We start from the raw sequence: 12,341 nt of genomic DNA, 5'->3' as shown, positions 1-12,341 counted from the left end.
AGCAGGGGAAAGTAAAGACCCCTTTGCACATCACTGCTGGCCTTTTTTGCATGCTTCTGTCCCGGGGAACCGAGGCCGAGTGGCCATCGCCCACAGTGTGGCACCCAGTGTCACTACCCATGATGCAAAGGGGTGGGAAGGTCTCTCATCTAACAACGGTGTGATCCTTTCAATCAGGCTCAGCCCTGCCTTAGCAGAGGCCTCGGGGACCCCAGGAAAGCCACTGCTGTGTGATTCTTCACCCAGGAAGTTCCCACCAACACGGCTCCTTCTAAGAGGCCGTCTCCCCGCCAAGGTCGTGGCCACTGAGGTCAGCCATCCACGGCCAGGCTCACTCTGCCATCCCAGTGCCCAGCAGCCTCGCCTGCCCGGCACCGGGCTCTGAAGACACCAGAACACTGCTGGGCCTAGCGGCAGAGTGAACCTGGCTCCTGCAGGCAGCGTGGCCGGCCGCGGCCACTGGCACAGGGGCTCCAGCAAGTCCGGGCCCCACTCCGCAAACCTTCCTTTGCCCTGAGTTTACACCTGGAACACGCTGGATTTGGAGCTCATGGCTGTGCAGGAAGACTTGAGACGCAGGGGTGTAGGGTGGCTCTGGGGGACCCCTCTCACTCCTGGTCCATCTGAAGCAGGTGAGCCTTTCTCCTAACGACACCACATCCTTTTTCTTTGCTGTTGTTATGGGGCTTGAACCCAGGGTCTGGGCACTGTCCCCGAGCTCTGTTGCTCAGGGATAGCGCTCTACTGCTTTGAGCCACAGCTCCACTTCGTTTTCTGGTGGTTCACGGGCAACAAGTCTCGTGGACTTTCCTACCCAGGCTGGCTTCAAAACGCGATCCTCAGATCTCAAGCCTCCTGAGTAGCTCGGATGACAGGTGTGAGCCACCGGTGCCCGCTTCAGCCCACCTCCTGCCCCTGTCCCTCTGAGGCCAGGGCCTGGGTGGTGACTTACCTTGGAGAACCCGTTCTGTGGAGGCCACTATGGATGGAAGGCGTCGGAGCGAAGTGGAGATCAGCAGCGCGGGTGACAGGCACCTCCCCTCCCCAGCAGGTTTCCAGGCGACACGCGTCGGCCGGTCGCTGTCAGACAAACCCTTTCCCCGTAAGACAGCGGTCCCGAGGGGGACAAGGGGCCAAGTGGGACATTTTATCAGGCGAGTACACATGTAACCAGGAACGGGGCTGAAAGCAAAACCTGTCTCCCTGAATAGGGGACGGAGGGCGGGGTGGCGGCCGACGCATCGCTGCCCGCTGCGGCTGGCGGGAGCGCGCGCCGGGCCCGGCTCCCGCGCTCCCTCCCGCCCAGGGGGAGAGCCTGCGCGCGCCCCTGTGCGACAGTGGATCCGGGCACAGGGTTGAAAAGGCATCTTGATTTTGTATTGAGAAGTAAGAATCCAATATGTACACAGTAGGAAAAAGACACCAATGGGAAACCCTTTTAAACCAGAGGGAACTGGAGGAGCACAGGCTCACTTGGACCGCTGTCTGTTCTAATGTTTCTGTGCAGGTCCTGGGGCTGGAACGCAGGGCCCCAACGTAGTCCCTTAGTATTTTTTTTTTTTTGCTCAAGCTAGCACTTGAGCCACAGCTTCACTTCCGGCTTTTTGCTAGTTAACTGGAAATAAGACCTCGGGGATTTTCCTGCCTGGGCTGGCTTTGAACTGTGATCCTCAGACCTCAGTCTCCTGAATGGCGGAGATCACAGGCCTCACGTGAGCCGTGGGTGCCAGGCTTCTCACTGGGCTTTTGTTGTTGTTGCTGCTGCTGCTGCTGCTGCTGCTGCGGAGACAGGGTCTTGCTATGCAGCCCAGGATGGTCTTGAATGTGAGATCCTCCTGAGTGCTGGGATTACAGAGGTGAATCACCATGCCTGGCTCTCACTTGGATCTGGAGATCCTTCTGCTTCTTGCGTGGGAGAATGCAAAGTGGCAGAAAGCCGGGTTTCCTCCGTGTTGAAGATGGAGGCCTGGGGTTGGAGGGGGCGGAGGCCGCCTCTGCACCTCTGCAGGGCCGGAAGCCACGGTCTCAGCTCTGTGCCACGCAAGGTGGCCGATTCGCCTGGACCTGGAAAACAAGGTGAGAGAGCACACGGTGAATGTAACCAACCCTGCAGGGAGTCACCGGCCCATGCTGGCGGGAGAGCAGCCACTCGCCCGATGGCTTGGGGGACACGTGAGGGGGAGGAGGGGAAGCCGGGGGCAGATCTGGGGGGTAGGCGCGGGCCCCTTCGGATGCCGGTGCGCACTGGCCAGTGCGGGGCGGGGCTCATCCACAAGTTTGTGAGATCCACAGAAATAGAAAGTTAGGGATGGAGAGAGAGGACGGGGCGGGGGGAGGGAGGAAGGAAGGAAGGAGGGAGGGAAAGGAGGAGGAGGAGGGTGAGGGGGAAGAGGGGGAGAGGTGGGCAATGCACGAACCCATCTGGACCATGCCCCACATTAAAAATTCACCAGCCAGTGAATTTTCAAGGGATTTGTAGTAATTAGATGACAAAATGCTGGCAAATCTCAGGCTTGCCAAAGATGTTACTCAGGGGTCAAAGACTTGACACTTTCGGCTGGGTAATTTGTAAGTGTCAATCACTTGCAGCCATCAGAGAGAAGTGGAGATCTCAGGCCTGCATTCTAAGTGAGCGGAGAGCGAACCGCCCGCCCGGCCGCGGCTGCCAGCGACGCGCGCACGTCCCTGCTCCAGCTCTGTGTGGGCCCCGCCGGGGACTCGGCGCCACCGCACCGAGGTCTCCAACTTTTAGCCGACTTTGCCCCCTTTCCATAGCAGCGGCTGCTTGCCAAAGGCCGACACTGGGCTCTGCCCTTGAGCCGTGTCCGGCATCCAGGCCTCGGTATTCACACCTGTGCAGTGGGGTCACACCTGGTCACAGTGACCAGGAGAATGGGCCCTTCCCTCACAGAACATTCTAGATCCAAGAGGAAGAATACGTAGGAAGTTGTGTTGATGTGTGCAAAGTGCTAGGATTCCCCCAACAAAACCAAGGCCCGGAGAGAACCACAGCTTTGTAACCAGGGATGGGGGTGGGGTGGGGGGCAGCCAGGCCAAGCCGGATGGGCACAGCTGGCCCCAAGGCTGTGGCTGGGGGGTGCTGAGAGACCCCTCCACACCGGTCCAGCCTCTGCACGCAGCGTCATGGCTCACCTTCACCCTCGGGTGCATCTTCCTGATCCCAGATATTTATTTGGGGTGGGGGGGGGCGGCGGTACTGGGGGCTGAACTCAGGGCCTTGTGCTGTCAGGTAAGCGCTTTCCCACAAACCTAAAGCACCTGGTCCTTTTACCTGTCACTCTGTTTTGAGATAGGGTCTTACTACTTTTGCCCCTAAGCTGGCCTGGAACTCTTAAGCTTCCCTGCCTCCACCTCCCAGGATTACAGATTTGATTCTGAGATTATAGGTGTGCACTACCACACTTGTTTTTCTTTTGTCACTTGTAGGGCTTGAACTCAGGGCCTGGGTGCTGTCTCTGGGCTCTTTTGCTCTGACTAGAACTTTACCTTTTGAGCCACAGAGCCACTTCTGGTTTTCTGGTAGTTAACTGGAGATAAAGGTCTCACAAACTTTCCTGCCAGGCTGGCTTTGAACTGGGCCATGCTTGATTTTTGATAATTTACATAAGAGGAAACTGAGGCACTAGATGTCCAGGGAACTTGACAGGTAACTCCACAAACCGAGGGCCTGTCCTCAGTCTCCCTAGGTGAAACCCAGGGCTCACAGAAGGTGCTCAGGACCTTGGACTCTGACCTGTTTACTTGGGGACAAGGCCTTGGTGCTCCTGAAGCAACTTGTCTAAGACCACCGAGTGGCAGGGCCACCAAGTGTCACAAAAAGCCACATCCCCCCTCAGGAGCCGGGAAGGTGGCTCAGTGGTAGAGTGCTCGCCCAGCATGCATGAGGCTCTGGGTTTGATTCCTCAGCACCACATACACAGAAAAAGCTGGAAGTGGCACTGTGGCTAAATGTAGCCTTGAGCAAAAGCAGCTCAGGGACAGCGCCCAGGCCTTGAGTTCAAGCCCCAGGACTGACCCCCCCCAAAAGCCCCCCCTTCCCTGGCCCAGACTTCCTCTGCCCCAGCTGAGGGCTTTCGGCTGTGCGAGCTCAGGCCAGGGCAGCCAGCTTGCGGCTTGAGAGGCGACCCGGTCCCCGCGGGGGGGCGGGGGGGGGCGCTGTCTGCGGCTGGGCCGTGTGTGTTTTCCCATTCCGGTCACATCGTGCTCACACCTGCCTGTGGCCACTCTCCTCCTCAGACCCAGTTTGGGGCAAAAGCCTTGCTGATTAGTCAATCTGGAGCTCTCTGCCTGTGAATTACCGGCCCTCATTGATATTCATGAGCGGATGTGGAGGGCTCAGCCGGCTCCACGTGACGCCGTCCAGCCCGGGCCCGCGCGGCCCTGCCACCGGCTGCGGGGACCCCGCGGCGGCATCGGGGGTGCCTCTGGCGGACAGAGCTCCAATCTCCCGCAGTGGCCTGGACGCCTCCACGTCCGGATGACTGTGTGGCCCCCAGATCCCACCGTGGCCCGGCCATGCCTCCCGCGTGGACCCTCACACCTGACTTCTGCCGGAGCGCCGGTCCCTGGCACCCCCCGCCCTCCCTGTGCGGGGCGTCTCCTGGGGTCCTGGGCCGCCCTGGGGGCTTTGCCCTCCCTGTCAACGGGGGGGGGGGGGAGGCGGGATGTATGTTGAAGGGACCCTCCCCCCACCCCGCCTTGCTTCCGGGTTAAATTCTGGACATCCAGCCCGGACAACACACACGCGTGCGGACCCGAGGGGCAGGGCAGGCGGAACGATGCACGCGCTGAGTACGCGGGAGACTCTCACGTGGACTGCGGGCGGCTTACCCAGAGCAGATCACACACCAGCTAAAGCTAAACCACATGGGGTTGCTGACCACTACCCTGGCTGGAGCCCGCGAGTCTGCCGTGACCTCGGGAGCTGTGGGAAGAGCAGGGCGGGGAGGACGTGAGCTGGACCTGAGCCCTCCCCGGGGCCCAGTGACAGGGCCCAGGGGTGGCTGTGTGCGGGGACCCAAGGCGGGCGTCCGGGCCGCAGCCCTCACAGAACCAGAGGGACATGGCTCACAGGAAGTGGGTGCGGACCCGGGGGATGAACAGGGGTGAACGGGGGAAGGGGGAGAGGAGGGCAAGGGAGCGCCCCAATGGCGTAGGCCAAAGATGGGGGATGGACGCGAGGGCTTCTGGGGTGGAGGGGGCTGGCCCTCACTCTGTGCCTCTCCACAGCCCCCTCTCCCTGTCAATGGAGCCCCGACAAACGACCCCAGAGGTGTTGACCGAGTGAGCGTCTCTCTGGATCCTTTGCCTCCAGGGCATCAAGCCAGAGAAGGAAGCAGCCCTGAGACAAGGACTTGCCCGGCCAAGGTGGGCAAAGCCACCGAGTTCACCAGCAGCGAAAGGTACGTGTGAATGATGGAGCGGAGACCAGACCTGCCCACGAAGGCGACCTCGGGGCTGCTGGGAAGAGAAGAGAGCGCAGGGCCACGGAGTCCTCCAGCAAGTATTTCCTAAGTACCAAGGACACCGCGGGGGGGGGGGGGGGAGGGGGAGGGGTCATCAGGCACAGCACAGGCCTGGAGCCCGTCTGGCCGTGGCCCGCACACAGAGGTTAAACCGCCGAAGGAGCAGGGAGAGCGGGGTACAGCCTGGTGTGCCTGTGGTCTCTGTGACACAGGAGGCTGAGACAGGAGGACCATGTGAAAATGCCCACCATTGGAAACAGGAAAGAAGAGGGAGGGAAGGAAGGAGGGAGGGAGGGAGACATATTTGGCATCACAGGATCACCTAACCCAGGCTAGACTGTCCACACAGAGTCTGGAAGGCGCTCATTTCAGTGGCTGGAGCGGTACGGGGGGACCCGTTATTAGTGAGTGAGGGCAGCAATCTTTTCTCGTTAATACTGCGGGGACGAGAGACTCTGTGGGAGGAGCTCAGAGGGGCGCGGGCGGTCGGGAGGGAGAGCCCGGGACACGTGAGTGCGTGTTCCATTTTCCGCCTGGAACCCGAAGGGTTAAATCGTTTCCATTAAAATTTAACTTTCAGTGCTGGCTGGCTGGCTGGCTGAGGCCCGCTCTCCCTTCCCCGTCCTTTGACTGGCAACCATTTCATATTTCAATCTCGGCAGAACAAATTGAATTAGATGTTGAGACCCGGCTCGGCTCTGTTCACCAAAGCCTGTGCGCCCGCGCCCAGCTAATCCTGGCCTGGGTGCTTGGAGCACAGTCGGCGGAGGCCTGCTCAGCACCGGGGGTACGGGACGGAGGGGAGGGAGGGAGGCCGGGGTGGGGAGGCCAGGCACACACACCCTGGTGTCCCCCGGCTCTCTCCTCGTACTGGGTGTTCACCCAGTGGGGACCTGGCCTGTGTCCGCTCCCAGGGGTGGGGGGTGGGGGCAGATGCAGGCGCCTCCCACAGTCAAGGGACCTGGGGTAGAATCTGAGCTCCCAGGTCTCAGGGCCAGCAGAGGTCACCTTGGGGTTCTGTCTCACCCTGGATCTCCCCGTGGTGGGGTGGGGGTGGGGGGTGATGGCTTGGGGTTCTATCTCACAGTTTTCTGACCCTTCTTCCAATCACAGATCTGTCCCCTGGCCTAGCACCGGCCCGGGCTGGCCTGCCCACAGCATAGGACCCGCAGCTGGAAAGGCGCGGGAAGCACCAGCAATGTTACCGCTGTGAGCCGGCCTGGGCCTGTGCTGCTCCCACCAGCCCCTTCCCGGGCAGGAGGGCTCTTCTCTGGCCCAGGTCTGCACACGGCCCCAGCTGGCCTGCCCCCCCCCCCCCAGCTGAGGCCTCAACTTCCTGGGCCTGCACTGAGGGCAGGATATCTCTCTCCCCTCCGCCCATGATGACCATTGAAGTGACCGATAACAACACCACCATTTAATCAGTGTTGACAGAGTCTGCCGGGTGCTTCTATACCCAGGATCTTCTGACAAGATCTTTGGTCTTTTAAAGAAATCCCACGAGGCCGTGTGCCTGTAATCCTCGCCACTCAGGAGACTGAGATCTGAGGATCTTGGTGGAAAGGCAGCCTGGGCAGGAAAGTTCATGACACTCCTCTCCCACTAACCGGCAGAAAGCTGGAAGTGGAGCTGTGGCTCAAGTGGTAGAGCAGTAGCCTTGAGCACAAACAAAAAAACTAAATCTCAGGGACAGCGCCCAGGCCCTGTGTTCAAGCCCTGAGATTGGTATATGCACGTGCACATACACGCACGCACGCACGCACACACACACTCCTACAAAAACGGCATCCATTTACCAACCTGGAAAGGGAGCTCAGAGGTGGAGCCCTGCAGATCCCCTGCCCAGCGCTTGTGCCCACCTGCTCTGCCTCCTAGCACCGATCTCCAAGCTGCTGCCCCCACGCGGCTGCTCTCTCCTGCCACTCCCCTTCTGCCCACGGGCCTGGCCTACCCCGTCTCTTCCTGGGTCTCTCGTGATGGATTCTGGGAACTAGCGAGGTCAGAAATGAGCTATGCGCATTTATCTTCTGCCCCAGATTCTTCGGGGTGAGCCAGGCCTGGTAAGGCTCGCCTACCACATGGGAAGTGGGCGCCGGTACTCTGTACCTCGCTTGGCATGGGGTCTGGGCCATTCCCTACGCCAGCTGAGGACCGGAGACGTGATCCCACAAAAATGCAGCCCGGACCGAGTCTCATGCGCAAAGCTGAAAGATTCCCCAGCCAGAGATCCAGATTCAGAGGCAAACAGAGATGCCAATCTTGGGGCTCACCTGCATCTCTGGTTTAACACCAGCATCGCCCCATGTCACACACAGCCCTGCCCGGTGGGGGGGCCCGGCTGGGGTGGCCCCCGGGAGCGGTGGTGGTGCTGGGACCTGGCTGCAGGGTGGCGGTGCCCGCTGGGTCTTCTCTGCCCTCGTCCCCCTCGGGCAGGGCTGCAGCGTGGCACTGTGCCCCGGGGTGGGGGGGACAGGGCCCCAGCTCCCGAGGGGGTGTGGCCACCATCGCTGGCGATGCAGAGCGACACAAACCTGGTACCTGCACCCCGATTCAAGGGCGCCCCTCGCTGTGGGTGTCCCCCCGGCCAGCCTAGGGCCAGGCCTAGGCTGTGCGTCCGTCCTGCAGCCCAGCCCCTGGGGCCTTCCGCCCGGCTCCCAGGCCCTGGCCTCCCTGATCTTGAGAGCCGGGGAGCTGCTGCGCCCTCCGCCCCAGGGCCCCGGGCCACGTACCCTGGCCGCGGCTCACAGCGGGAGGGCCTGCTCCTCAGACTCGTGCTCGCTGTCCTCCAGCTGCTCCAGGATCCCGTCCAACACCGCGGACCGCTTTTTCTTCGGGGGCTCTGTGGGAGCCCAGATGGAAGAGAGGAGAAAGGAAGGGCGAGAGGGTGGGAGCGGTGGAGGGAGGGGGGAGGGGAGAGAGGGGGAGGGGAGGAGAAGAGAGAAATATTAGTCTGCAGTTTCTCCCCATGGGGCACCCCTGCCCCATCTTCCACCCCGGAGGGTGAGCGGCCTCCTCCCTGGGGGTCAGCGGCTAGGCCCGGCTGGGCAAAGGTTGGGGAAACGAGGTAGCTGCCATTTCTGTTTCCTTGGAGGCTTTGGACTATGGGTACAGCGTGCAATACATGCCCTGTGCACGCATGCAAAGCCCAGGAGGCTGCGAGGGATGAAGAGCAGAAGGGCTATCTGACTTGGGCTTTGACAGATGCAGAGGAGTTCTTTGTAACGAGGTCGGAAAAGGGAGCTAGGCTCCCAGGAGGAAGGGGTTGTGGATGCGGCCAGTTCCCCAGTTGTTTCTCTCTGGGTGCCAGCCCTGTCCCTGCCCACCTTCCCTCTCATCCTCCCCCGCCCCTGGCTCCATAAATGTGGCCTGGTCTTGCATTGTCTAACCATCAGTGAAAGGCTACTCATGGAATCCGACGCCAGGCTCTGGCGCTGGCATGCGCCCCCTGGTGGTAAGACCCTGCGATACACAGCCACTGCTGCACCCCCCACCCTCCAAAGCTGCCCCAGGCCGCCCACCGCTGGTGCCCAGCGCAGAGCCCGACATCGGAGCTCAGCACAGGAGGATGAAGCAAGGTTCTGGGAGCAGCAGGTGGCACAGCTAAAGGCACTGGAGACACTGCCTAACTGGGGAAACTGAGGCCTGGGGGAGAGAGAGGCAGACACGTCCCGGTGGAGTGCCCGTGCAGGCCCCGCAGCTCAGAGGGCGGCTGGGGACCCCGTCTCAATTTGCCCGAGGCGCTGTGTCCCCTGAGGGGTCAGCCGGGGCCCGGAGCTGAGCCCCAGGTCCTCCAGGCCGGTCCAGGCCGCTCCGACCGGGCTGCAGGGCTCAGGAGCGGGTGCACCCCTGGGTGTGTGTGGGGGGCCTGGCCGTTCTGATTTTGCGCTCTGTAGAGCGGGAGTCCTGACGGGGGTGCCTTCATTTCTCAAGAACCCCCGTCTATGATACCTGCGGTCAGGAGCAGGGCACGAAGCTTGGGTTCGAATCCAGCTCCACCCTGACAAGCTGTGCACCTACAAGGCACATGCTTCGCCTCTCTGTGCACCTCACCCTCATCACCCGGACAGGCTGGGACATGTCCCCCAGCTTAACCATGGTGGCCGATGCTGCTGTGCCATGGGGCGGGGGGAGGGGGGAGAAGATGGCAGGTGACCTGTCACACTGGAGGCTAGGTGGCTGGAGTTCGGGGGGGGTGCCACCCTGCCCCTACCTTAGCAGGATCGAGAATGGGGGTGCCTGGGGCCGCAAGGGTGTGGCGGTGACCCCTGGGAATGAACGAGGTGGGGGGCAGGCCGGGCGCGCAGGCCGCTCCCCACGCCCGTGTGCCTGGCTCAGGTCCTCGGGGGTCAGGGTTCGGATGGGAACCCCAACTGCACAGCCCCCAGGATCCCCGCTGTGCCAGGCAAGGAGCACCCCATGGCTCAGGAGCAGCGACTGAGATCCAGCACCCCCCCAAAGCCCCAGCCAACAGCCTCTTCGCTACACAAACACAATATGCAACCAGAGGAAGGTGGAAGACAACGCGCGGCGCCGGTCCCGCGTCACAGCTGCACCCGGAGATAAACAACAAGTGACTGTCACCAAACACCAACACCCGAGAAATTAACTTGACAAAAAGCTCGGCCGTCCCCCCGCAGCCCCCCGGCCTGGCCCCCTCCTCCTCCCCTCCAACCACCACTTCTGCGATTCTGGAGTTTCTACCTAATGATTTTATTTTTCAATTAATTCCTTGACAGAATGCCAGCCCGCGTCTCGTGTCTCATCGCTCCCTCCCTGGCTGGCGTTCTGTCGCCCGGTGTGCGTGAGGCGCACTAGGCGGCGGCGGTGGCAGTGGGGAGGTGCGGGCGGGGGGCTGGGCGGTGGAGGACAAGAGAAGGCGCTTTGTGGGGTTTTGTTGTGGAGGCAGAGGCTGGGAGAGGGGAGGCGAGGCGGGGAGGAGAGAGGACGGGAGGGGAAGGAAGAGCAGCGCTGGGAGGGGCTGGGAGACCTGGGCCAGGCCACCGCAGTCAGAGGCTTCATCCCTGCGCCTTGGACACTGCTCCAGGACATGCTCTGGGGAGGCTGAGGCAGGAGGATCGCGGGCCGGGGAGTCTGAGGCCAGCCTGGACAACAGAGAGAGACCCCCTCTCTGGAAGGACGTAACCAGAGGCAAGATGCTCGTGACACAGGGAGCACGGCGGTGGCCCCTGCACCTGTAGCGCAGGACAGCCGTGCCAGCCTGGGCACCCGTCAGTGCCCGCTGGGGGTCGGCTCCAGGGTGGCCCTCGACGGCGAGGCAGGGGGATGGGCAGCCGGTGTAGACGCACCCCAAGTCCTGAGAGCTAACTCAGGGTGCCCCCGACCCCTGCAGTGGGGTCTGCTCGCCTCGCTACTTCCCGAGAACAGACTGGGTGCCCGGAGGGGACCAGGTGGGACAGCGCCCCCCCTTCACACTGTGGACCCCGCCTATCACAAGCCTCCCAGCCCTTCCTGAGGGGACAGCTGGCCCATCGCCCTGCAGGGCACCGAAGCCCAGCGTGGCTGCGGCCAGGGCTGTGGCCTGCAGCAAATCTTTCAAGCCATGCCCCCCGCCCCCCCCCCCCGGCTTTAGTCGGTTCTCAGCTAGCTGGCCAGGGCCCGCATCTCCCCAATCTCTGCCCGCTGAGCGGTAAGGGGTACAGGTGTGCACAACCCTGCCTGGCCCCAGACCTGATTCTTGAGGATGGGTCAAAAGCTTAATTTCCTGCCCAGGTCTTCCAAAAGCAAAACAAGATGATTAATCCCAGTATTTCCATATTCCCATCTTGTGGGCAAAGTGCAGACCGGAGTGGGTGCCGGCCAATATGGCCCCCGAGCTCCTCTCTCCCCTCAAGGGCCACGGAATCCCCCTCCTTCCGCGCGCGCATGCGGCTGTGATGCACCTGCTGATCTCCCGACCACACCCCGCCGCTGGCCACGCCCTGGAGGGGGGCCCGCTGTTCTCTCTGGCCAGGTCCCAGGCCCTCGTCCAATCACGGCTGGGCCCTGGCCCCTGCCCCGCCCCGGCCGCCCTGCCCCCCCACCTCCCGTCAGTCTAATTCCATGATCAATGAGGAGGAGCCGGGCGATGGCCTGGCACAGCTGGCTTCCCCGTTAGCCCTGGTGGGGCTTCCCGGCCTCGCCGTGTCGGCTGAGTGAAATGTTTGCGCAAGGCAGGGAACACAAGTCAATAACAATTTCTCTGGATTGGGAGTAAGTACCTTCTCGCACGCGCGCACGCGGACGGCTGCTCCCAGGGGAGGCCCCGCACGCGGGGAGGACCGAGACCAAGGGCTCAGGAACACTGGCCTCGTGCCGCCGGGGGAGCCTCAGCCGGCCGCCTCTGCCCCGGCTCGCCCACGGACCCCCACCCCCGGCCGGGCCTCTGCAGCCTGGCTCCAAATAATCCCACGTCCTGATTCTCCTTCTGCTCTGCAGGGGCGGGGGAGGGGGGGATGGACACTGGGGTCTATTTGGCCCTCTCCGCCCATCCTCGTCCGCTGGGAGGCCTCCTGATCTGGTAGCAGCTAGTATTACAGGGCTTGGCCACCGCCTGCTGCCCAGTGTGTCTTTGCGTGGTTAAAATTGGAGACGCAGTCTCCCGTGAGCTCACGCCTCTGACTCCTGCCTTGGCTTCCCCAGAGTTGGGATTGTAAGTGTACTACAACACTTGTACCCACCCCCCACTTTTCTCAGTCAGCAGGGCTTCTGGGCATGACCAGCCTTGTGGAGCCCAGATCCCCCCCCCCCACCAGATGGAAGATGAACCAAGTCAGCACCACGCAAGGCCCGGCACATTCTAGATGCTGGGCCCACACTGGCCGCCCTGCTGATAGCGCCGCTCAGGTTCTTAGTGGT

The 12,341-nt window shown here is 62.2% G+C and overlaps 1 protein-coding gene across 1 annotated transcript in view; it reads right to left on the bottom strand.

Moving 5' to 3' along the window:
- Positions 1 to 284: 284 nt before the first annotated feature.
- Positions 285 to 12,341, bottom strand: part of LOC138806554 (probable RNA-binding protein 19) — a 60,197-nt gene continuing 48,140 nt past the window's right edge. The window contains exons 24-25 of the mRNA XM_069991971.1: positions 8,216 to 8,325; positions 285 to 2,064 (exon numbers count right to left, since the gene is read on the bottom strand). Of these exons, the coding sequence (XP_069848072.1) occupies positions 8,228 to 8,325 (98 nt within the window). The 3' untranslated portion in view covers positions 285 to 2,064; positions 8,216 to 8,227. The remainder of the gene's footprint in view (positions 2,065 to 8,215; positions 8,326 to 12,341) is intronic.

The sequence above is a fragment of the Dipodomys merriami genome, unplaced genomic scaffold (assembly GCF_024711535.1).
Source record: "Dipodomys merriami isolate MVZ:Mamm:240054 unplaced genomic scaffold, mDipMer1.0.p SCAF_400, whole genome shotgun sequence".
In the NCBI taxonomy this organism is placed as follows: Eukaryota; Metazoa; Chordata; class Mammalia; order Rodentia; family Heteromyidae; genus Dipodomys; species Dipodomys merriami.
The sequence above is the reverse complement of the archived record's forward strand: the minus strand, read 5'-3'. Positions and strand labels throughout refer to the sequence as shown.